This window comes from Balaenoptera musculus, chromosome 15 (genome assembly GCF_009873245.2).
Source record: "Balaenoptera musculus isolate JJ_BM4_2016_0621 chromosome 15, mBalMus1.pri.v3, whole genome shotgun sequence".
NCBI classification, from domain to species: domain Eukaryota; kingdom Metazoa; phylum Chordata; class Mammalia; order Artiodactyla; family Balaenopteridae; genus Balaenoptera; species Balaenoptera musculus.
In genome coordinates, this window is record NC_045799.1 from 30,149,371 (window position 1) to 30,175,542 (window position 26,172).

The 26,172-nt window shown below is 41.9% G+C and overlaps 1 protein-coding gene and 1 pseudogene across 5 annotated transcripts in view; both read left to right on the forward strand.

Annotated features, from left to right (window-relative positions):
• Positions 1-26,172, forward strand: part of PTPRA (protein tyrosine phosphatase receptor type A) — a 191,238-nt gene that overhangs the window by 140,763 nt on the left and 24,303 nt on the right. For all 5 annotated transcript variants that reach the window (XM_036825606.1, XM_036825608.1, XM_036825605.1 and 2 more), the window contains 6 exons: positions 1,709-1,793; positions 2,988-3,061; positions 3,276-3,412; positions 15,960-16,050; positions 17,326-17,402; positions 25,742-25,778. In XM_036825606.1, coding sequence (XP_036681501.1) covers positions 1,709-1,793; positions 2,988-3,061; positions 3,276-3,412; positions 15,960-16,050; positions 17,326-17,402; positions 25,742-25,778 — 501 coding nt within the window. The remainder of the gene's footprint in view (positions 1-1,708; positions 1,794-2,987; positions 3,062-3,275; positions 3,413-15,959; positions 16,051-17,325; positions 17,403-25,741; positions 25,779-26,172) is intronic.
• LOC118881127 lies at positions 22,025-22,486 on the forward strand (annotated as a pseudogene).

The window sequence follows — 26,172 nt, forward strand, 5'->3', positions numbered from 1 at the left end:
AGTTTTCTCCCACTTCCCCCAGAATGTCAGCTCTCTGTCGCTTGTCTGTTTAATCAATTCTCTATTCCCAGTGTCTGGAACAGTGCCTGGCATACAGTTGCTGGTCCATAAATATTTTTTGTAAATTTATTTATTTTATTTATTTTTGGCTCCATTGGGTCTCCATTGCTGCGCGTGGGCTTTCTCTAGTTGCGGGGCTACTCTTGTTGCGGAGCACAGGCTCTAGGCACGCGGGCTTTAGTAGTTGTGGTGTGTGGGCTCAGTAGTTGTGGCTCGTGGGCTCTAGAGCACAGGCTCAGTAGTTGTGGCGCACGGGCCTAGTCGCTCCGAGGCATGTGGGATCTTCCCAGACCAGAGATCAAACCCATGTCCCCTGCACCAGCAGGCGGATTCTCAACCTCTGTGCCACCAGGGAAGTCCCCATAAATATTTTTTGAATGAATGCTGCTAAGAGGTTGAATCAGATGAAGATGGGAATGCTTCCATTGGGTTTGGCAATATGCCATTTGTTGGTGTCCTTGATGAGCAATTTAAATGGCTCACTGAGGGTAGGAGTCAGAGCAAAATAGATTAAGGAGTACCCAGAGGTAAGGGGTTAGAGAAAACAACTGTTAAATAAGACAACCGTTGTGAGAAGTTAACTGTGAAGAGAGACATGGGGCTGGCTGTTTGTGGTTGGAGGAGGGTAAATGAGGTCAAGAAGACAGGTCTTTGAAGTGACAGTAATAGATGTAATACAGAGCATATGTGACAGGATTGCCCTTTACATAGGGGGATCTGCTAAAGAGGATGAAAAGTGCTGCTGCTAGGAAAGATGGAAAATGGTGAAGACAGTTACAAATTCAGACTGGTTGTATAGTTCGTGGTGGGGGCATGAGAGTGCAGGAAGAGGATGAGGCGGCACCTGGTCAGCTGCCATGAGGTTCAGTGTGGGGTGTTAAGGAAGCCAGGCCCTATGGAATGGAGGGCAGAGTTGCTGTATCTCCAAGCCAGATGTTGCTGTAGTTGGGGTCCTGGTAAAAGGTAGCTGTGGAAAGAGGTAGAAAAGAGTACCCAGCGTTTTTTGACACAGTGCTTAAGGATCTAATAATGTGTCCTTGCTTTAATCAGGAACAGTATTCTCTGTGCCAGGAAACCATTTGGATTTATGATAGGAAAATTGTCATTTTTCCTTTCTCTCCCATCTTCCTCTAGATGGAGCGCACTGAGCCTGGGAGAAAGTACATTGTTGGCCCTGCACACCCAGCTTACCATCAGGATTGATGAATACTCTATGAAATATCTGAGTATTTCTTATGTGCTGAGCACTGTTTTTGTTTTAGTCTCTATAGCAATGAAAGAAAGTCTCTACCTTCAAAGAGCTTACATTGTAATGCAGGGAGACACAAAATAAACATATGTATGATAAGTCAGAGATGGGGTGGACATGTCACCCTGGGCTCTTACCCTACTGTACCCCCCTCTTCACCCAGTAGCCCTGGGCTGGCAGTGAAAGGTGTTCTCTTTTCTCTCTCTCTCTCCGCGCCCCCCTTCTCTCCCTCTCTCCCTCCTGCCCCCCCTTCTCTCCTTCTCTCCCTCCCCATGCCCAGCCATCTACATAAGCATTTGGAGGAGCCCTTCTTCCTCATCTGGGTGTTTCCCTGAGCAGCCGACTTGAGCCCTCCATTACATACAATGATAATAACATGTTTCATTCTCTTGATTTCAGATGAGACGCCAATTATTGCAGTGATGGTGGCCCTGTCCTCTCTGCTAGTGATCGTGTTTATTATCATAGTTTTGTACATGTTAAGGTGAGTGTGCTAATGCTTCTGCATTCTCTTGGACTCTGTTTCAATACCCCAGGGTCTCAATAAGCCCCCACAGTCCAGAAGACAGTAGGATAAAGACAGTGAATGGGATAGAGGGTAATGACTCATGGTAGCACTCCTAAGATTAAAATTCTGCTTAGAAATGTTTTAAAGTTTTACATAGTCTTCCTTAACACCTAGCCCCTCCCCTTTGCTTCCCTCTGTCCCAAGTCCAGTCCCTCAACTCCGGTTCAACCTAAAACCCAGGACAGTGGTTTAGAGGTTGAGGGAAGAAGCCACAGTCTGTTGTTACTGATAGGCGTTTTAAGATCTTCAGATCTAGCCCTATTGAAACAACCCCTGAAAGCACCCCAATGAAGATTATGTGCTCAGTAAAGGTCTACTTTATTTCTAGTTGGGGCTTTGTCCCCAAACCCCTCTAGGGCCCCTGACTCTGGCATGCTGAACTGAACCATGTGAGCTACAGAGTTTCTCTTTCTGACTTTCTTCCAGGGTCTTGTTGTAGGTATTACTCCTCAAACAGGTACCAAAGCCAGGAAGGGAAACCCAAGGGAGGGAAGAAGGAGGTGCATTTGTTCTCTTCCTGCTGAAGTCACCGCCCTGACTAATTGGGTTTAACTCTGCCCTTATTTTTAGCTTAAGCTGCTCTGAGCTCCCTCTGTTCTTCTGCAGGAATAAAGAGAGGGAAACCTTGTACACCCCTACAGTTTGTCCTGTGTCTCCACCTTTCTGCAGGAGACTTGTGGCCAGACCTGTGCCAACCCAGTCTGAAGCTCTGGGCTTCTCCCTGGTTACACCAGGGAAGTACCAGGGTTTTTGTTTGATACTCTTATCTCCCCGCACTGTATTCTACCCACACATCCTACCTCCACCTGGTGTGGCTGTGATCTGCAGCAAATCCTGGAACTGGAGCTGCACAGAGGAGCCATTCAAGCCAGAACATACTGTGGGGTTCTCTGGGTTGGATTCTAGTGTGCTGAGGGTGAGCAAGAGCACACTGAGGTGCTCAGTCACCACTGGAGCTGCTTCAGTGTGTGCAGAACCTGTCTCTAAAAGAGCCTGTTTTTTGGTAAAGGATATTTTAAAAGGCTGAATCAGTAAGTGGAGCTACAAAGCCAATGATTGGTCTCTCCTGACTCTGTGCTTAGTGTTTCACTATGAACATTTTCTCATTAGGTTTAAGAAATACAAGCAAGCTGGGAGCCATTCCAATTCTTTCCGCTTATCCAATGGCCGCACTGAGGATGTGGGTAAGACACCCCTAAATGACATGGGGAACCTTCATGGAGAAGAAAAATCAAGAAAATAGGAGTTTCCCCATCCTAAAAGGAAAGAGAAAAAAAGACTTGAAAGCACCCCTAGTTTCTGGATGCCTGGTCCATGAGATAGAACCCCTAATTTAGTCTCCAGAGAAGGGCTGTGTCCCCAGAGCACCTGACCAACCTTCCCCCTTATGCACTGCAGAACCCCAGAGCGTACCACTTCTGGCCAGGTCCCCAAGCACCAACAGGAAGTATCCGCCCCTGCCTGTGGACAAGCTGGAAGAGGAGATTAACCGGAGAATGGCTGATGACAATAAGCTCTTCAGAGAAGAATTCAACGTGAGTTCTTTGCTGAGGCTGGTGTGTCAGCAGGGAGGAAGGCAGACCTAAGGTCAAACCTTTTGAATCATGGGGCAGAAAACAGGTTTCTAATGGGTTAAGAGGTGAGAAATTTTTTACCAGGTTCATCTGACTCCTTTCCTATGTGACCATGGACAGGAAATGCAAAAAGATTTGCCATACCTCCCACTTCTACCCATCTATCCATTCATTCATCATTGCATCTGTTACTTTTGTTTAATAAAAACTTATCAAGCATCTGATATGTGCAAGGTACCAGGGATTTGCTGGGGAGCAAAAACAGATCTAGTCCCTACACTCAGGGAAATTGCTGTGTAAGTTCAAACAGCAATATAGAACATGAAGAACTGGTGCAAAGGCATAGGAACCTATATTAAGAGGTGGCCTTTTAGAGTCTAGAGCCAGGGGTCACAGGGTATCTTAAGTAGACAGTAGGAATAGGTCATTGTGGAAAATGAGGACCATGGCAGACTGCAGAGTGCAGGCCTCATCTTGGGTAGTATTTACATTTGCATGTTTTATAACTCTCTCAAGGAAGCAGAACATGTTTGTGAATCTACCAGTTGATGATTCCAGTCCACCAGTTCAGAACTTCCTTTAAAAATGATATTTTAATTGAGACCTAATCATAGGCAAGGGCATTGGGGAAAGGGGGATGGGGAACATTCCAGGCACTGGGAATATCAGGAGCAATCTGTCAGTAGTGAGGGTGGGTGAGGGAAGGGCACATTCAAAAAATAATGAAGGACTATGAGTGGCCGAAGGGCAGAGACTTAAGGGAGTAGTAAGAGATGAAAATGTAGAAGACTGGGCCAGACTGTAGATCTTGTAGAATGTCATGAGAGAAGTCGGAAGCCACAGACCAACCAGATTTGTAATTTGGAAAAAAATGACTCAGACTACTAGTTAGAGAATAGCCCATGGGAAGACCAGGATAGAAGCAGGAAATACAGTTAGGGGCTGCAGCAGTTAAGACCAGAGTCGCTGATAGATTGATGTAAAGTGGTAATGATTAGGGAGAGGGGAATGGATTTAAGGACACAGGAACAGTTCCAGAGTTGGCTAATTCATCAACTTGGGCATTGTTAAACTCTGTCTCCTTCATATCTTTCCACTCAGCCATGTGTCAGTCCTGTCTCTTAGGCTGGCTTTCCTCATGTTGCCAAAATGGCTGCCCAGGGAATTCCCTGGCGGTCCAGTGGTTAGGACTTTGCGCTTTCACTGCCGAGGACCCGGGTTCAATCCCTGGTTGGGGTACTAAGATCCCATAAGCCATGCAGCGTGACCCCCCAAAAAAATAATGGCTGCCCCAGTTCTAGGCACCACATGGGGGTAAATAAGGTCCAGTGAGAAGAGAATAACTGTTTCTTCCTGTATGTCTCCTTTTATTAGTGAGGAAAACTTTCCCAAAAGCTTCTGGAGACTTCTCTGGTCACATATTCCTTCTTAAACTAGTCATAAGCAAGGGAGAAATAGACTTACCGCAACTGGCTGAGACCAATCCACATTATTCCAGTGTCATGTAGAGGATAGGCGGATAAGACAGAATGGGAGCTCTAGTAGCAAGGAGGAATGTTTATTGGGTGAGTGGGTTACCACTCATATCTGCTCCACCTCTGAAGGGCTTGGGGGAGTGGAGCGTGATGTGGTCATATTTTCACTCTGAGAAAATCACTAGCTACAATGTGGAGAATAGATGGGAGGGAAGCAAGAGGTGAAGCAGAAGACCATTTACCAGGCAAGAGTTAAGGTAATAACTTGGACCCTTTTTTCTGGCTGTTAGAAAAACAACACCATTTAATGCTCATTATTGATTATGAACATTCACCTCATGCCACAGGATAGCACCTCAGCCTCAACACTATAGCTAGGTCTCCAGTAGGCACTCTGCTGTTTTTTAAATATGGTGCAAGCTACTTTTGGGTGATGGGTATGTGACCTGGTGGCTGTACTTTTTTCTGTGAAATGGGTTCTTTGTTTAGAGGTAATTCCCTGAGATCCCATAATAAGGCATTCCAGTGAATACCTGGATAGAGGTGGTGTTCCTAAGAGGCATGGTAGGCAAATTCAGATAGGTATTGTGACAGTCAATTGCCGTGCTATCATGGCCACTATGTTCATGGGCTCATTGGGCCAGCACTGGGGTGGTGAGGGAAAGGGCCGACCAACATCTCCTGGGTTCTTGCAGTGAGTGCCATCCGGTGAGCATACACATGGAGCATAAATATTTCCTGTCTTTTTTGTCCCAGTTATCTACTACCCAGGGATCAGCTTAGATCCTGACATCCAGTGAAGTGGATGGTGTGATACCTTGCTTGAAGTTCTGTTCACCAGACGGGTTTCTCTTTTATACTCATTCAGAGCCATACCTTAAGTAGATTATCCCATAGCAATCTGCTTCCAGAATAGGCTAGCATGTCTCACAGAGCCATTTGTACACTAGGCTGGACTTTTTTCTCCTTTAGTCAACTGTTAATATCATCAGGAAGTCAGAGGAATCTATTGAAGGAGTGGGTGTGTGGCACGCGTTCTGTACACATCGGTTTCAGCTGAATTCTGGACATGTCCCAATTTATAGCTTATTGAATCACATAATACTTAGTTTATGATGGGCAGTTGACATCATATGGATATCTAGTGTCCCATGGTCAGGCTTACAGTCTCTACCAGACCCCAGTGCTAAGCTAGGAACATAATCTTGCTGACAGGATCATGGACTTGTCCCCACATCCTAAGGTTTTTCATTATGATTCTCCTGCTCAGCCTGAACCACAGACACTTAGGGCCCCGTAGAATCTACCAGAGCTAATTTCTCTATGGCCTGGGTCAGCTTGAGAGCCTTCTCTTTTCAGATCACTCAATAAATGAGTCAGAATAGGACACCAGCATGTGGTATATGCTGTCTCCAAAATCCATAATGACCCAGCAAGCATCACTCCTCCTTGAAGTGGGGGCAAGGGGAGGGCATGGGGGCAAGGAGTGGCAACTTATTCTTTACGTTGGAGGGGATATCCTGACATGCTGCTGGCTTTTGACTTTCGGAAAACTTGGCCAAGGTGGCAGGCCACTATACAGTTGTCAGGGTGATGTCCTGTGAAACAGTGAGACAAAATCCCAATGAACCAGTTCACAGCAGAGAGAGGTCAAGATGATTTATCACTGAAGCTGCTCCTGCCGTGAGAAAGGGAAACTGCTTCATGTAGTCCTTGTGTATCATAAAGGAAAAAATAAGCTCACTTGCCTCATTAATAGCGAAATTCAGGTACCACAGGTTATATTAATCTGTAGGAAATACAACATCTGGAAAAGCAACTGCAGATCTGCAGCTCCACATGGTTCATGTATGACATTATACTGACATTCTTAAAAACTGTCAGCTTATCTATTTGGTAGCTTGCATGGAGAGTAATAGGAAGCATCAGAATAGCTAATATTAGTAGTTATTGAGCACTCACTTCACGCCATCACTAAACTCACACATCTAAATGGATTATCTCATCATTATCCCACAACTTTTAAGTCTCCTGTAGCACTTAGGAGCTCTGTGACTCATCTAGGGACCTAGCCTTTTGGTAAAGGGAGATTACTGCTCCAGCAGCTTGCATTTGCTCTAGCTACTGGAATGGTACCTATCCAAAGGGTTAGGGGACCAATGTGGTTATTCCTGCTCCTTGCTGTAGAATTCCATTCCAACCATACACTGGGAAAATAGGTAGCTCCTAACATGAGACCACTTCAAGCCAAAACTCCTTCCATCTCCTGGCCTACAAAGGCTCCATTCAAACTAGCATGAAATTATAGCATTCTGGGTTCCCAGGAATTAGTTAGCTGAAGGCCAGAACCCAGTAGACCCCAAAAGATGTATTTGCCTTTACCCAGTGGTTACCATGGTAAATGCCTGCAGATTCTTAAGGGAAGATGAGGAGGAAGGTTCATGGTATAGGAGTGTTGATGTGCTATGGCAGGGTTCTTTCTTACATGTGCCCATCATTGAAGAGTTCTAGGTCTGTGAACTGACTCAGGCCTGGGAGTTGGATGAGAAGGAGCCCTTCTCTAGCATGAGAGTCTAGTCAGGCCCCCTCAACTGACCTGAGCTGGCTGCCTCCCATTTCCATTATTGGGAGCTTCACAACAAATTATCCACCTCAGAGAAGTCTGAGCCCTGGTGAACTGTGGCCTCTGAGGCTTTTTTCATCCCACTAAGATCAAGAATCCCTTTTTGAAGTCAGTTCCTTCTTCTAAAAGATGCAGGTGCTTTCCTCACCCACGTACAGCCTCTAGTGAGGCATGCATTGTAGATCCCATCAAGGACATGGTGAAGGTGTCAGTAAGAAGGTTGAGGCTGTTGGATCCCCTGTAACACTGATTTCCTCTACTTTGTGCCAAGGGTTTTCTGGCTTTTCTTTGCTACCTAGCTGAACCCAGCATTCAGTCCAGGTTCCTATTGGCCACCCCACCCCACCATTAGAACCGTGGCCAGTTTCCTGAGCGGTTACACTAACTGCAGAAGTTCAGTTAACCATACCATAACTAGAAATCTAGCCCTATTCAAAAATTAGAATTAGACCCCTCCTTGGCCTAACATCCTCAAAATGTATATCAACAACTATTCCTATGGTTTTTGATGATCCAACTCAGTGAATGCCTGCAGTTTCTTCTGGGTGTTAGTTCTTTGCTTTTCTACCTTCTTTATGTATTTTACCCTCCAGATCGTGTTATGTTTGCATCCTGATTATCCATGCGCAATGAGAGCTGGGTTGTGGGGCAGTTTTCATCATGAAAGCAGGATGCAGTAGAGAGCATAATAGAGATTTTTAGAAGTTGGCTTTCCCCAACTCCTCTGTTTCCTTTCTGCATCATTTCAATTATCTCACTTTAAAGCCGTGTCTTTCACATGACCAACCAAGGAAAGATGTGAATTCCATTGGCATTAACATTTAACAACCAGCAAAATTCTGAAACCTTAACTTTTGGTTCAGCAAAATGCATAGCACAGTCATAGAAGGGCCCTGACTTTTGTGCTGTCTTTGGAGATAAGTATTTGATTTTGGAGCTGGGCTTTTTCTTGTTTTACTATCTAAAATTGTCAGAAATAATCCTATTCCTTGGTTTCAGCATTTCTCATCTCCTTTTAATTGGCACTCCCCCTCCCCCAACTCCTTTACCATCAGCTAGAGCACCTCCCAGGTGATTGCAAGCCAATATGAAGTAACTGTTTTACAGTCGTGAGGTATGAGTGGCTTGAGCTTTCCCATAATGCAAATTGGTTAACAGTTCCTTTCCCTTCATCTGAACTCAGTAATCAGGTTCACATCACCCGTATTTCCCCCATCAGTCTCTCACCTACAACCCCACTCTCTGTTACTAACTGCTAAGTGAGTTAAGGTCTTTTACTTAAAAACAGGAGAAGTCAACTCAAGCAAAAAAGTGGGGAAGCTGGCAGAATCAAAAGATGAGATAGACTACCAGCCTTTGGACAGAGCAGGTCCTATCCTGGTGGGTCTGGGCCCTCTAGGGAAGCCTCTGCTTCTTTTGGGTTTCAAAATCCTGGAAAAGAGAATCTGGTTGGTACAATGTAGGTCAGGTGTGACTGTGCTTGCATCGGTCAGCCCTGGCAGGAAAGAGGAGAGTTAACACATAGGACAAACACACCAATTTGTGTCCACTATCATAGAATAATATTCTTGTAACCATAGGGTGAGGAAGGCCTTTCTAAGCAAAACACAAGATTCAGAAGCTAGAATAGAATAGATTGAAAGATAATAAATATATTAAAATGTTAAGCATCTCTGAAAAATAACACCATAAGAAAGTGGCCAACTGGGAGAAACTATTTGCCACAAGTAGACAGAGAATTTTCCATAATGTATAGAGCTTCTCCAAACCTGTGAGAAAAAAGTTAAACATTGCAGGAGAAAAATTGGCAGTTCAGAGGAGAAAAACAAATGGTCTATAAACATAGGGAAAGAGGCTCAACTATATCTAGTAATCCGGAGATCCAGATTAAAACTAACCATTATTTTGGGCCTGTTAGATTTGAAAATTTTAGAAGATTGATATCAAGTATGGGCAGGGGTATGGGGATAAAGAAACTCTTTCACACAGGTAGGGGAAGTTTAAATTGATACAGCACTGGAAGGATGATTTGGCAGTATCAACCAAATTTTAAATGCTTACACTATCTGACCTAACTTATGGGACTCTATCAGTAAACAAAATATATATTTGTACAAGGATGTTCATTGTAGCATTACTTATAATAGCAAAGAAGATAAAGTGGAAAATATTTATCTATCAAATAGCAGAATGGCTAAATAATTTCTTGCATCTATTATGAAATTCTGTACTGTCATTAAAATAAATGTGTTGACATAGAAAAATATGGGAAAAAACATATTCCAAGGGACTTTACATGGTATAATCCCCTTTTTAAAAAAAATCTATGTATGTCTGCCTTTGAGTGTGTTAATGCCTTTTTTTTTTTTTTAAGTCTGGAGGAACACTGTGAACTGAGCAGTGGTTGCCTACAAGGACGGGTAGAAGACAGGAGAGACATGATAGGGAACTTCCACTTTCTACTGAATTATTTGACTTTCTTTTACAACAAGCATATTTTTAAATAGCATTTTTAAAAGCAGACATTAAAAACTTTAAAGGGGCTTCCCTGGTGGTCCAATGGTTAACACTCCGTGCTTCCACTTCAGGGGGCGCAGGTTCGATCCCTGTTTGGGGAGCTGAGATCCTGCGTGCCTCGCAGTGCAGCCAAAAAGAAGAAGAAAAAAAAACTTTAAAAAGTTTTTTTTAATATAGTAAACAAAGCTATTCAAGCTTATTAGCCTTAGCATAGTATCCATTATGCTTTAATGTATAGATGGCATATAGAATAGAGTTGGTGTCCCCAGCTTGAACTGTGCCAAGAGTCTTGTGGTCTGGTCTCTGTGAAAAGGAATATCATTAAATGGGAAGTTGTTTGGAGGAAAAACTGGACCGTGGGGGTGAACAGCTCAAGAAACAATAAGCATAGGAAATGACAGCTGTTTTCGGATATCTGACAGACTAAATGGGGAGTGTGTAACATTTCTATGAAACCCCACCGTGGTTGAAAGTTACAGGTAATGGAACTTTTGTCCTAAAGTTATAAGCTGGAACATTTTACTGACCAGCATTTGTCTCGGAAGGAAGCACTGAATTTGTTTAAAAGCAACACTTTGAAAAGCCACTTATTGAGGTCCCTAAAACATGTTTAAGGTTTAATAAATAAATAAATAGACTTTACTTAGCTCCTGAGATGAAGGGGATAGGAGACAGCTAGGGAAAGAACTAGAGGCAGTGAGGCGGTCACAATCTGTGAATTGTGAAATGTGAAACCCCCCAACCCACGCAGGACCCTGCATCTTTAGTAGAGACAGCTTAATTCTTGGATTTCCAGGTAAAGAAGCATTTATGTGTAATTTGGTGACAGAACTGTGTGGCATCTGAGTGAACCAGAGGCAGAATAGTCTCTACATTGATGAGTTGTCTCCAAATAAATGTATCAGAGCCAAAGGCCTATGGGAATTATCAGTACCTATGTCAAGGGCTTTAGAATTCAACAGTCCAGGGAATTGGGAGTTCAGGATTTCCAAGGGGCAGAGAAGGCACCAGCTGACCTCCTGGGTTTTACACTAGTCAGTACAAGGGAAAAACAAATTGTGTGTCTGGGTGTTAAGTCCTTCTAAACAGAACTGTTCCAAGATCAGGGGAACTTCCTTGGAAAGTAGTAGGCTCCCCATCACAGCAGAGTGTTCAGGCACTGGTGACTGTGGCCAGAGTATTTGGAAGGGGATTCAAACTTTAAAGTGAATGAGATTCAGTACTATACTGGAGACGTTAGCACAGTAAGGCAAGAAAAGAAATGAAAGGTATTACGGATTGGAAAGGAAGAGACAAAAAAGTCAGTTTTTTTCACAGAGGAGATTATTGTCCCAGAGAAATCCAAAGACTCATCAGATAAATTATTAGAATTAATGTTATTTTAACAGGGTTGATAGATACAAAAACAGCATAAAAAATGAATGCATTTCTATTCATAAGCCACAATCAGGAAATCTAATAGTTTTTAAAAGATGCCATTTACAATAACATCCAAAATGTGAAGTACCTAAGAATAAATTTAGTAAAATATTTACAAAATCTTTGGAGAAAATTATAAAAATGTTTGAAGACATTAAAGAAAAAAACCTAAATTAGTGAAAGAGATAAGATCAATGGATTAGAAGGCTCAGTATTGTAAAGTTGTCAATTCTCCCCAAACTGATATATAGATTCAATGCAATTCCAATAAAAATCCCAACAGGTTTTTTGTGGAACTTGACAAGCTGATTCTAAAATTTATATGGAAGAGAAAAGATTCAAGAATAGCCAAGACATTCCTGAAGAAGAAGAACAAGGTGAGGAGACCCGCCTTACCAGTATAAAGAGTCATTATAAAGTTTAGTAATTAAGACAGTTTTGTATTGGCACTGGAATAGATTGACCAGCGGAATAAAATAGAGAACCCAGAAGCAGATTCATATGTAAAGGGAAACCTATTTGTGACAAATGCTGTTGTAGTTTTGCTGGGTAGAGGATGGTCTTTACAATAAATAGTGCTCAGACAACTGGGTAACCCCATGGAATAAATGAAATTGAATTCCTGTCTCATACCAAAAATCAGTCCCAGTTGATGTAAACACTGAAATTTAAAGGAAAAAATGTAGAGACAATAATGTAGGAAAATATACTATGATCTCACATAAGAAGGTGTTTTTAAGACTTAAAATGTTTATAAAGGGAAAGGTTGATCAACTTGATTACATTAAAATGCAAAACTTCTGTTCATAAATAAATACTATAAAGAAAATGAAAGGGCAGGCCACAAACTTGGTAAAAAATACTTGTAACACTTATAACTGATAAAGAATGAGTTTCCAGAACACATAAAGAACTTCTGCAGAGTAGTAAGAAGATAAATAATCCAGTAGAAAGATGGGGAAACACTCAACTAGGTTCTTCACAGAAGAGGAAACCCTGTTGACCAGTAAACTATGAAATGATGGTGAACCTCATTAATAATCAGAGAAATATAAATTAAACCTACATTTGATACATTTAAAGTCTGACCATAGCAAATGTTGACAAGGATATGGAATAACTGGAATACTTTTTACATTGCTGGTGGGAGTGTAAATTGGTACAGCTACTTTGAAAAACAATTTGACCTCATCTGGTAAGGTTAAAGATAGTCATACCTGAAACTTGCGCATGTGCGTGAGGAAACACATACAGTTAGTGCTCAAAGCAGGACGGTTAACTGTAAACAACCCAAATATTCACCAGTAGTAGAATGGATAAATAAATGTTGGTATGGTCTAAAAATGGAGGACTACAAAGTAGTTAAAATGAATGAACTTTGGCTACATGGAACAACCTGAGTGGAATCTTCAGAACATAATGTTGGGCAAAAAAAGCAAGTCACCATTTATCATTGCATTTTTATCAAAAAATAGACTGAACAAAAAATATATATATTTTTAAGGATACAGAATATATGTATACAAATAAAGCAAGGGGATAATAAATACAAAATTCCAAGTTTACTTGTGAGAGAAGGAAGAGGAAGTGATGAGGAAGTGCCGAAAGAGAACTTATAAGTTAAATTGGGTGGTGGATATACTTTTTAAAAAAATAATTGTAAAAATTGAAAAAAAAAATTTTTTAACTGACATTTTAAAAAAAATGACAGCCTTGCTTCCAGTAAAGGCCTAAGCAAGGGATGAAGTGGTCTTTGATGCCACCTACTGTTTGTGGAGAATTTAACATCTTAGAGCCTTCTGGTTCAGCTACTTCTGCCCAGCTCTCCAGGCTGGGTATTTTCAGCCTGGAGTAGGATTCCCCTTGTTTTCATCCTTGACCTAGGCTCTTTAATCTGATATTTTACATCTAGTACAGTGTTCTCTAAAGCAAATCTTTTATTTTCTCTTGTCAAACAGTGACTCCTGTTTCTTCCTAACTTTGCTTTTAGGAGCCTCAGCCTACCTGGAGACCTAATTTTTCTTCATCATGACTGGGGGAGCTAGGGATGCTGACAGGACTTTGAGATGTGGTCATTGTCATTACTGACCCTGAGGACTATTTTCAAGAATCTTGTTGTCAGTACATCTGTTCTACATCATTTTAGACAAGGGATGTACAGGAAAAGTAATACCTCAGGATTAGTCTTGAGGGCTTTTAAAAACTTGTGTCTCATCCCCTGCATCAAGGTGGAAATGTAGCCTATCTGGGTGAAGAGAAGGCAAACTGTGGGTTTGTGCAAACTGGGAAATTCCAATCTTCTCGTCCAGGAAACTCCTTCTTCCCCTTTATGTATTGACAGCACTGGGTCTGAAGAAATTGGCTTTCCTAGTAAAGTAACATGCAGAACCTCCAGGGTTTTAACTCTGAAAAGAAAATCTCTTGAATAAGTGAAGGTAGATGGACTATGAGACCTTGACTCCTGTTATCTTGGGGTATTTCACTTTAATTTCTCCTACCACTATCTTGCTGGTTCCTAAGAAGTATATTTGCTCCTTCTTAAAACTCTTGTTTCTTTCTGGTAAAACTGGTTCCTTTTAGGCTGGCATTTCCTTTACTTAATCTTTTTTATTATTTTTATCCAAGCTAGAAACCTGAGAGTCATCCTTCATTCCTGTCTCTTTCTCTCCCCAACTTTTGTTCATTCCATCTCTAAATCTAGTCATTCTAACTTCATAATATATCTCAAATACATCTATTTCCTTGTACCATCATCTTTCCACATTCTGTACTTGCTTTCCTCCCAGCCCATTTTCCATGTAGCAGCCAGAGTGATTCTTTAACAGGTAAAGTGGGTTACAGTTTAAAAACCTTGAATGGTTTCCTCATGCACTTAAAGTAAAATTCAAACTTCCTATTCAAGGACATATGTAGAAATATGTGATAAACCTTGTCAAAAAACTCATCTCCTCCCACTTCCTCTTGCCATCTCCACCAGCAACATTTTCTACATAACACCCTCACTGACACTTTATTTCCTTACACAAACCAAGCCTTCTCCTGCCTCTGGGTCATCATACATGCTGTTCTTTGCCTGGAATACTATTTTCCATACTCATCCTTCCTCATAGAGACCTACCCTTAATCTGTATTGGGGTATTCCTTGGGCTTTCTGATACTTTCTCTAATAATCTGTTCTCTCATTGCATTTATCATGGTATGTAATTTTATATTTACTTGTTTTATTTATTTAATATCTGTCTTTCACCCACAAGTTTGCATCGTTCATGAGAGCAAGAACTGTGTATATGATTGATTCACCACTGTTTGCTCTGTACCTAACCTGGTACCTAATAGGTACACATTATATGTTTGTTGAAAGAATGAATGAAAAGTAATACATGAACCATAATTTACTTAACTGTTCTCCTACTGCTGAATACTAAGGTTGTTTTCAGTTTGGGGTCATTCTAAATAATGATGAAGTAAATAATTTGAACAGAGATTTTTATTTATTTAGGCTAGAATCCAGATTTGCTAGGTCAAAGCGTATGAATATTTTTAAGGCTTTAAAACATATTTCCAAATCACTTATCAGGAAGGTTGTCTAGGTTGTAATTTTAAACTATTTCTCTTTTTGCTTTCTTAGTTTTGAATATATAGAACACAGAAGAAAACAGTTCAAATAATAAAGTTTAGCTTCCTGCTCCTATAAAACGAATTTATTGAATGCTTATTCTATGCCAAACATGAGATTATCTTATTTACTCCTTATGTAGCAGATATTATTATCCCAATTTTATGGGAAACTTCGGCCGATTTGCTCAAGTTCATACAATCCAGACTATCTCATGTCAAACCATTTATACTTATCCACATACCTCCCAGTGCTAGCTGATTTACATTTGCTCCCAAACTGCTGCAGATTCAGTGTTACCTCATCCAAGTCCTCTGCTTCCTAACTGCTGCATCCATGTGAATGCCCTCTCACCCACTCACCTGTCCTTGCTTCCTTACCACATGCTGCTAGAAGCTGGGCTGCCATACCCCCCTTGTCAGGCTCCTAACTCAACTGACCATCCAGACCCCTCCTGTGTGGTTTACTCTGAGATACATCTCAGCTTTGCATGGTGGTCAGCATGGGGATAAATGGCCCATCCTTTCAGTTATGTCCCCAGTCCTATATACTGGGGTGGTCCATTTTGACCCAGCATTGTAACAAGCTGCTAACCACATAGTAATCATATAAAGAGCATGCTATGCTTATAGTAACAGGAAAGGCATTCTGCCCTCTGGGTATTCAAACTCTAAGGAGCTTAGAAACTATTTAGAAGAGAGGTGCACTCTCTGTATTAGGTGCAAGTATTCACCTGGGCACATCTTTTCCCCCCAAGAAAAGGTAGAACTTGCTGCCAGGTCAGAGTATGGTGCAGCAGTTTGCATGTTTGGTGTTTATCCCTGTTAATAACTCCTGTAATTTCTCTTAACCTTTCAGGCTCTCCCTGCTTGTCCTATCCAGGCCACCTGTGAAGCTGCCTCCAAGGAGGAGAACAAGGAAAAAAATCGATATGTAAACATCTTGCCTTGTGAGTGTTTGTAGGGTTTCTTGGGATGTAACCTGAAACTGCATCTGTAGCCAGATTTTCTGAGGATGGAAATAATCTTGTGATTGATCATAGGAAAGCTGGTAATAAGAATAGAGTCAAGCCTTTGGGCTGAAAGAGCCTTTATGGCTCCCCAGGCAACCCCAGGTGCTCATAAAGTCAGTAGGGGTGCTTGACCAGGTTTTTTGTGGCAGGCCTAAAGTTTCTAGGAAGTTAAGGAGAGCAGTTTCACTAAGACCAGACAGCAAGTACGTGGTTGTTGTGGGGTTTTTTTGTTGCTCATCGCAAAGAAATTCCAATTCAGAGTTCTCTTCGTAACTCCTTCCCAGAGTTAGCCATTGCTAATCAGTTTATCTATAACCTAAGAGATATTTTTCTAGGCTAATGGTCTCCAGAATGGAATATGCATAATCCAGTGGGATGCGACAGCAAAATGTTTGAACTTTGCTTTATTTTTTATAATTGCTTTTTTAAAAAATTCATCCTTTAAATAATTCCTGGTGTAATTTTGGGTGCATAATATATTAAAGACCACTGTACTAGGCATTTACAGGTACTTATGTCTTATTTGTGTATAAATGCATGTATATATATTATATATTTTTAGTATAACTGGTATGCTGTATACATTGCTCTGACTTTTTTCTTTTTTCTCCCCATATATATTGGAAAATAAGTCAGATGGAGAAAGATAAATACCATATGATTTCACTCATGTGGAATCTAAAAAAACAAAACAAACCAACAAAACAAAACAAACACAAACTCATAGATACAGAGAACAGATCATTGGTTACCAGAGGGGAAGGGGGTTGGAGGTGGGTGAAATGGATTGGTGGGGGGGGTCCTACTGTATGGTGATGGATGGTAGCTAGACTTGTTGTGGTGATCGCTATAGTTATTACAGATGTTGAACTATAATGCTATATACCGAAATGACTATAATATAGAGAAATGTAAAATAAAAACAAAACTAATATGTATTGGTAATTGTCAAGAAACAGAAGTGTTCACTTTCCTTTTTATCAACTGCTTACTATTCCATATTATGGATATATCTTAATTTATTGAACTTAGTCCCCTAATGATGGTTGAGATGTGTCCGAATTTTTGTTGTTATAAATAGTGCTGCAGTGACAACTTTATACTTGTGTGTCTCTCTACACATAGTCATAGATGTCACAACTGGCCTGGTTGCATTGGGACCAGTGAAAAATAAAATTGAAATTAATTGAAAAAAAAATTTTTTTTTTCTAGATGACCACTCTAGAGTCCATCTGACACCAGTTGAAGGAGTTCCAGATTCTGATTACATCAATGCTTCATTCATCAATGTAAGGAACTTGAGCTTTTCTCATTATTTCCTTGATTCCTTCTCAGCTGCATGTTAGGAGGAATATTTGTCATTTCAGTTTTTCCCTGAGGAGTCTGATTTTTTTAAAAGACTGAAAAAATTTTTTTAAAGATCAAACAGTTTAAAATGTATTCTTATGTTTACGTGTCATCATTCCCAGAATTTTCCCATGCAGAAATCTGAACCTAAATGTATACTTTTCTGTAAGAGTCAGTGAATCCTTTATTGAGCTTATTCAGATAACTAAGAACAAAAGCACACCTTGTCCTCCAAATAGGACTAGAATATCTGACTCTGGGTAAGTCTGGTTAGTCATGTCTACTATGAATTGAGAGAAGAGCTGAAACTGAAAGGAGGTTTTTAGGGGTGATTTAGAGAATGTTTATAGAGATGGTGTGCGAGACTTGAGTATGTTTTATAGGCTGACGGGAGGGAACCAGTAAAGAGAGAGTTTGAAAGGAAGGGAGAGCAAGCAAGAGAGCTAGAAAGAGCAAGCATGACTACTGAAGCATGAAGAGAATACTGATGGAATTTGTACACCCATGATTATAGCAGCATTAATCACAATAGCCAAAAGGTGGTAGCAACCCAGGTGTCCATCAATGGAAGAATGAATAGGTAAAATGTGGTATATACATGCAATGGAATATTATTTAGCCTTAAAAGGGGAAGAAATTCTGACACATGCTACAACATGGATGAATTTCGAAGACATTATGGTAAGTGAAATAAGTCAGTCACAAAACAATAAATATTGTATAATTCCACTTATATGAGGTACCTAGAATAGTCAAATTAATTAAAACAGAAGGTAGAATGGTGGTTGCCAGGGGCTAGAGGGAGGGGGGAGAAGGGAATTATCATTTAATGGGTACAGAGTTTCAGCTGAGGAAGATGCAGAAGTTTTGGAGATGGATGGTGGTGATGGTTGCCCAACAATGTGAATAAACTTAATGCCACAGACCTGTACACTTAAAAATGGCTAAAATGATCAGTTTTGTGTACGTATATTTTACCACAGTTTTTTTTTTTTTTTTTTTTTTTTTTTTTGGCTGCGTCGGATCTTAGTTGCGGCATGTGGGAATCTTCGTTGTGGTGTGAGGGCTTCTCTCTAGTTGTGGTGCACAGGCTTCTCTCCAGTTGTGGGACGCAGGCTCCAGAGCACGTGGGCTCTGTAGTTTGCAGCACACAGGCTCTCTAGTTGAGGTGCGCGGGCTTAGTTGGCCCACAGCATGTGGGATCTTAGTTCCCCAACCAGGGATCAAACCCACGTCCCCTGCATTGGAAGGCGGATTCTTAACCACTGGACCGCCGGGGAAGTCCCTTACCACAATTTTTTTTAAAAGAATACTGATGGAGAGATTACTGTTGAACATAAGAAAGGATGTTTTTTCCTCTGAGACTGATGGTAAAGGAATATAGAATAGATAGAGGTGGTTTGTAGATGTGAATAAATCAAGCTGAGGGAACTCATCTTTTTTCTAAGAAGTAAAGTCAGGGTTATCTGCTGAAAAGGGAGGATGGGACTGTGACATGAGAGTACTGAAGTCAGTAAGAAAGAATACTGAAAAGAGCATGAAAAAAGCATGTTTAGCTGCACCGAGGAACTACCTAAGATGGAAATCTTTGATATATAGGGGCCTCAGTTGTGTGATTTTCTCCAGTTGTACCCTAGGATTGGTGATATACAGAAAACATGTGGTACTCAGACAAAGGGGCTAGGGAAGTCAGTTGTTGCTTCAAGTAGTCAGCCGAGGGCTTCAGGTTCAGTAGAGAAAGGAAGGGATCAAGGACTAGGTCTCAAGAAATTGAAAGAGCAGTCTTGGGATAAGAAAAGGAGAAAGATGGAAGAACAAGAGGCTGTGGCTAAAAAATAGGCTATCAGATGGACTTCAGAAATGGAGTAGTGCAGGCACCCTCACTAGTATGGATTTGCTGAAATTCCTGGATATGTTTCTTAGTGATGGTCATATGTTTATAGTTAGAAAGAAAGGAACCCTGGTAGAAATGATTGATGTAGTAGATAAGGAAAATGGAAAAAGGCTAGTAACCAGCTAAGAGTCCCAGGATTTAGATCAAAGATTATGATGAAGTGTTTGGGAGGAACAGGTTGAGTTTAACATTATATGGAAGAGTATAGCAATATCAGAATGTTTCCATCTGCAGGTAACAGAATACTCAGCTAGAAGTGGTCTACACAGGAACATTTACTTCTCATATAATCTGAAGGCAAGTGTATAGCAGTTCTAGGGTGGGCTGAGTCTGTGACTCAGTGACATCCTTAAGAAACCAGGTGTTTCCATCTTTCTACTCATATCTTCAGCCTATTGGCATTGTCTCATGCTGACAAGATGGTTACAGCAGTTCCAAACATTTCTTATAAACACAACAAACAACATAGAGGAGGAGGAGGAGGTGGAGAATTTCTGCATGTGCTTTTCTTTTTATTAGGGGCATGACCTTTCTCAGAAGCCTCTCCGGTACAGTACCCTTCAGAGCCCACAGGCCAAGACTGGATCACATGCTTACACCCTCTCTCTAGTCACTGGCTAGGGCACTGAGAATTATCATGATTTACCCTTCTGGGGCTGAGGAATGATCACCTTCCAAGCCAATGAAAGGTAAATGTCTGAACAAAAGCATGGTTTTGATGGCAAGAAAGAAAGGGAAGGAATAGCTTTTCAGTTAGTAACCAGCAGTGCCTGTCACCATAACCAGTTTGGCTCCTTCCCACATTGAAGGTGAAGACAGACAAAAGTAAGTTGGATGTTAAGGCTGGTAAGCAAGTAAGATGGGTCTATTCATGGTCATGATAAGCAAGGCACTAGAAGGAAACAAGCCTTCTCCTTTGGCCATGCTTAGTTGGAGCTCACAATAGGGCATCCTATAAAGCCTTGATGGTTATCGGAGGTTATTAATAGGTGATATGAAAGTTTAGATGAAGAGGGTTAAAGTGGAGGTACTTATGAAGTCAGTGAAAATAGAAAAGCAGGAAAAAGCTTATGGTTAACCATGAGTAAGAGTCGGGGATTAAAGAAGATTTAGGTTTATTAAATTCAGTCAACATTTTTTGATCACCTGCTGTGTGGTAAGCACTGGGGGTAGGCTCCAAGGTTACAGAGATAAGATATGGTCCCTAGTGTGATCTACCTACAGGTAGATCATAACCTTTAGTGTGCAACATGTGTGAAGGAGATATTCCCAGATCCTTTGGGACTTAGAGAAAGAAACATTCAGCCAACCTGATGAGCCAGTAGAGCTGAATATTGAAGGGTAGGTCTGAATTCAAGAGAAGAAAGATGGACAGAAACTTCAAAGCAAAAAGAGAAGTATGGGCAAAGTCAGAGACTGGAAACAGTAGTCTTAGTTATAAGATACAAGATGGGAAGTCATGGGGGATGAGGCTTGGGGGATTGGTAGGAACTCGATCTTAGAAGACATTGAATGTCAAGTGTGTCTGTTGGGGTTCTTAGTTGCAGATGACAAGAGTCCACTTTCTGTCTATTCTTTTCAGCAGGAAGGGGTTTATTATAAGATAGTGGGTGGCTTACAGAATCTGCGGGAGAGTCACCAGGAACAGAGCAGCCGTAGATGTACCCAACTACCCCATATGACTCTCGTAGTGAAACCCCTGCAGAGGTGCTATAGAAGAACTCAATGCTTCCGCTGCCATGCTTGCCCAAAGACCAGATCTTCCTAGCACAGTCACCATCTCACATTACTCACTTCTATCCCAAGTCTTATATGGGACTGCTAGGAAGAAACTGGGTTCTTAGGCAGAACTGAGCTGCAAGAGAGTCTAGGGAATTTAGCTTTTAGTTTTTCAGCCTCTATAGAAAGAAAGTCAAGCTAGAAGTGGGTGGGACTGGATGCTGATTGAGTCACCTCATGGTATCTACAAATTTTCAGTACAGCTTAGAGTTTTTGTTTTTTATTTATTTTTGGCTGCGTTGGGTCTTCGTTGCTGCGCGCGGACTTTCTCTAGTTGCGGCAAGCAGGGACTACTCTTTGTTGTGATGCGTGGGCTTCTCATTGCGGTGGCTTCTCTTGTTGCGGAGCATGGGCTCTAGGCACGCGGGCTTCAGCAGTTGTGGCACACAGGCTCAGCAGCTGTGGCTTGTGGGCTCTAGAGCACAGGCTCAGTAGTTGTGGCGCACAGGTTTAGTTGCTCCGCAACATGTGGGATCTTCCCAGACCAGGGCTTGAACCCGTGTCCCCTGCATTGGCAGGCAGATTCTTAACCACTGCGCCACCAGGGAAGTCCCCAGCTAAGAGTTTTGATTTCTAGGCAATGGGATAACTTTGAAAGGTGTTAAAGACAAGGAGCAATATGGCCACATTTGTATATTGATCACTCAGGTTACCGTGTGCAACATGGATTTAGGAAGGGCCGATTGAGGGCTGTTACAGGAGCATGCTACAGATGGTGAGGGTAGAAGGGTTGAAGAAGAAGCATCAAAGTAAAAACCACTTTGGAGGTAGAATTTAGCAGGATATGGTGATTGATTAATATATGAGAGAGTATAGGGTGAAACCCTGTAGAGTGTATTTAGGGTGGAGTTTCCTTCTTTCTCCATTTCTGGGCTGGAGGAAACACCTGAACATGTGGAATCCCAGTGCTGGGCAGCCAGGGCCATATCCACAGCCCCCTAACGTCGGGTACCCTGGAGGTTGCAGTCCTGCTCATCCACCACCTGCCAACCCGACCTTTCCTCCAGACCCCTCTCCCACTCCCCCAGGAGCACCCCAGGGGAATCCAGCTTTTCACCCTGGTGGGCCCTGTCATCCTGTGCCACAACTAGGGTATCCAGGATGCCAACCCTCAGGTCCCTACCCCCCTCCATACCCACCACCTGACCCTGGTATTGGCTCCTGGCATGGTAGGACCAGGAATGGTGATGGACAAGGAGATGCAGAAGAAAATGAAGAACGCTCATAAAAAGAAGCAGAAACACCACAGGCATGGCAAGCATTCCTCCTCTTCCTCCTCTTCCAGCAGTGACTCTGACTGAATACAGGGCCTGGACCCTTTCCTTCAGTCTCTCCAGTTCTGCTCTCCCATCAAGCTTTAGATGCCATCTTGTACTGGGGGAAATTAGCCCTTGTGTCCCTCCCCACCTCACCTCCGCAATCTGAGCCTCACTCTGCTATTCAACCCTAACTGGCGAGGGAAAATGGGAAAAGAATTGCCATGGGCTAGCAAAGGCCATCTTCGCACTGCTTTGATAGAACTTTTAGCTGATGAGTTTTGCAAGAGATCTATTTTTTTGAAGATGGTGAGATTTGAGCTAAATGCTGAAGACGTGATTTTTTACACACATTGTGTAAATGTGTAAAATGTGATTTTTTACATTCTTGTGTAATACTTATGCTTGGGGAGATGCTGTGGAAATTTAATTATGGGGAAAAAAAACAACCTATACCTTTCTTGTTTAAAAAAAAAAGAGTATAGGGTGATCCACGTGGATGTATATACCAGCATAGTTGGGCATCATTAATCTGAGCTCAGGGGAGAGATTCCAAAGCCATGGCCTTTGAAGTCATTAGAGAGAGAAGAGTGGGCCCTGGAGCCCACAAACCTCTGCCAAGGCACACTGGGCAAGAGGTGCTCATTAGTGAGACAGAACGAGACGAGGAGAGAAGAGCATCTCAGAGGGCAAAGAGTAAAGCATGGAGAAGTGTTAGGTGGTCAGCGGGGTTGAGTGCAGATGAGAGATCCGGTGGGAAAGAGGGAGCAGATGTCCTTAGGACTTGGAGTATAGAGGCAGGCAATAACCTTTGCTAAAACAAATTGTGGCCATTTGTTGTGGGCTGCCAGTTACACTTACGAAACCCTTTTTTCCTCCCAACATGATAGAGGTACAGTTTATGTAACAGAAATTCAAACATTTAAAATGTAGAATTCAGGGCTTCCCTGGTGGCGCAGTGGTTGGGAATCTGCCTGCCAATGCAGGGGACACGGGTTCGAGCCCTGGTCTGGGAGGATCCCACATGCCATGGAGCAGCTGGGCCCGTGAGCCACAATTACTGAGCCTGCGCGTCTGGAGCCTGTGCTCCGCAACGAGAGAGGCCGCGATAGTGAGAGGCCCGCGCACCGCGATGAAGAGTGGCCCCCGCTTGCCACAACTAGAGAAAGCCCTCGCACAGAAACAAAGACCCAACACAGCCATAAATAAATAAATTTAAAAAAAAAAAGCAATCTATTACTAATCTGACCATACACTATCATGTTAACTAGTCAACATAACTAAAAAAAACTTCCTAAAAAATAAAAAAATAAAAATAAATAAAATGTAGAATTCAGTGATTTTTAGTAAGTTTACCAAGTTATGCTGTCATCACTATAATTGTTTTAGAACTTTGTTAGTGGCTTTATTGATGCAATTCACATACCATAATTTTCACCCACTTAAAATTTACAATTCAGTGGTTTTTAGTATATTCACAGATACGTGCAACTATGACCAATTTTAGAACATTTTCATCACCTCAGAAGAGAAACGCTGTACCTTTTAGCTGTTGCCTCTTAGTTTTAGAACTTTTTGCTCACCCCAGAAAGAACCTTCTTGTCCATATACAGTTACTCCCCATTTCCACCCCCTGGCAATCATTTACCAAGCCCTTTTTGCGCACAGAACCAAGATCACACATGAATCTTGAAGAGAGGTGGTACCACGGAGTGGTGGCAGCAGGCAGGGGGGATGGGTTCTATGGTTTGGAGAATACAAAGGTCTGAAAGTGAACCTGACATCGGTAACAGGAGAAGATGAAATAGGCAGTACAGACGGCAACTGGGCTTCCCTCCTGGAGTCTTAGGAGGGACCAGCTTCCTCTGTCACCTTGAGGTGTCTAAGGGTATAGAGGGTCTTTAGAAGTGTTTTGTTTTTGTTTTTAAACTGGTAGGAATGTAGGTGCCACCTAGAGCCAACTTGGCATTTGACTTTCAGAATCCAAAGATGTCTCAGGAACCAGGGAGCCACATTTCATCTTTCCCTTGCACATAACACAAGGAAGATCAGTAGTTTTGCCTCATTCTAGTTATTCCTTACTGGTTGAGCAATGTCAGCATATCACTATGTAGGCATGTTTTCATGGGGGATATATAGCACACTCCTGGTAAAGATGGAGCAGGAAGCACTTTGGGGCTGGGCCCTCCAACAGTGCTTTTAAGCTATTCATGACCCACATGCTCCAGCAAGAACTTGGCAGCAACTTCTCCTGGAGCAAGGATATTATACGGCTTAACATACTCTTAAGAGCGTCTCAGTTTTAATTACAGGTTTAGTGCTATAAGCAGAATGCAGCATCCTGAATTAAGGCTTTATCAGTTTCCATCTTCTAATGGATGAAGACTTTTGGAGAATTCCTCTTAATAAAAATCTTAACAAGCTTCTTATTGTTAACTCTAAACATGTCCATATTGAGGCCTAAAGCTTTCTCCAGTGCTGGGAAGCAACCCTGCCCTGACCTTGTTTGAGCTGGAATAGGAAGTGGCTTCTCAGACTCGGCCCCCTCCTTTACTCTGCCACTGCCTTGCAGACTAGTATTTCACATCATCACCTTGGTATGGTATCCCATCCATGAAGCTGCCTCCCTCATTGCCCATCTTAGTGCCGTCTGAGAGAGGCAGAAGGTGATTTACAATCCTTAAATCAAATGATTTTTCACTTACCTGGGACGTCTCAAGTGAACACTATATTTAAACAATGAGGTTGAAAAGATGTATGACTAAACAGTAAAGAAAGTTACTGCCAGTGTCAGTTTTTCAGAGGCTCCTTATCTATTAAGTGACGTCCCCAGGCTCCTTGGCTTCTTTGTCTCCCACTTCCTGTAATGGAGAACCCTCTTGTCAAACACTAGGAGCTGTTACACCATACCCATGGGCTATTCCCCGAAAACTTTTGCACCTGGGTAAAGCATCAGCAAGAAAATAACCCTTTTTCCTTCCTCGTGTGGGCCCAGCCTCACATGCTTCTGACTTGGAGGGTTCCTACACATTAACACTAAGACCCAGATTGTCAGCAGCTAAGAGAGCATCAGAACAGGGTCTAGCCTAGGAGTTGTTATTTGGATGTTCTTATACTAATGTTTGTTAATAATTCACTTTAAGAAGACTGCCTAGACCATGTAATCTTTGCTTCCTGCTATCCAAAGCTAATCACATGAAAATTTCTAGAATGGAAAGCCTTGTTAATTGCCTGGACCTTTTCACAAGGAAGTCTTTGTAAACTGGTTGGGAGTCTGGAGGATTTCATTCCTATCCATTTTTGGGTTTTCACTTTCTGTTTCTCCTCTACTCCTCTCCCACCCCACCCCCAGGGCTACCAAGAAAAGAACAAATTCATTGCTGCACAAGGTAAAGTAAGATAATTTTTTACTCTTGGGCTTAACCATGAATGGATTTGGGATTTTTCTTCCAAATGCTAATAGATTACTCAGAATATATTAGCTTTTCTGTAATTATTACCACCTGAAAGAAATATAATCTACCTTGCAGGTTTATAACTAAGGGCCTTCATCTTGATGACTTAGTGTCGAGGGATCCTTTGAAAGAAATTCTTTTATATATGTGCATAAAAAGTACTGGAGAAGGCTATATACACACACACAACACAGTTTAATGAGGTTCTCTGTCTTGGGGTCGTTTGGGAACCTTAAGTTCAAACCAGGCTGCTCAGAATTGGAATTTGGATTTAGTCTCCAAAGAGGATTGGCCACCTCACTGGTCCAGGCTGACTCATCTCCTCCTC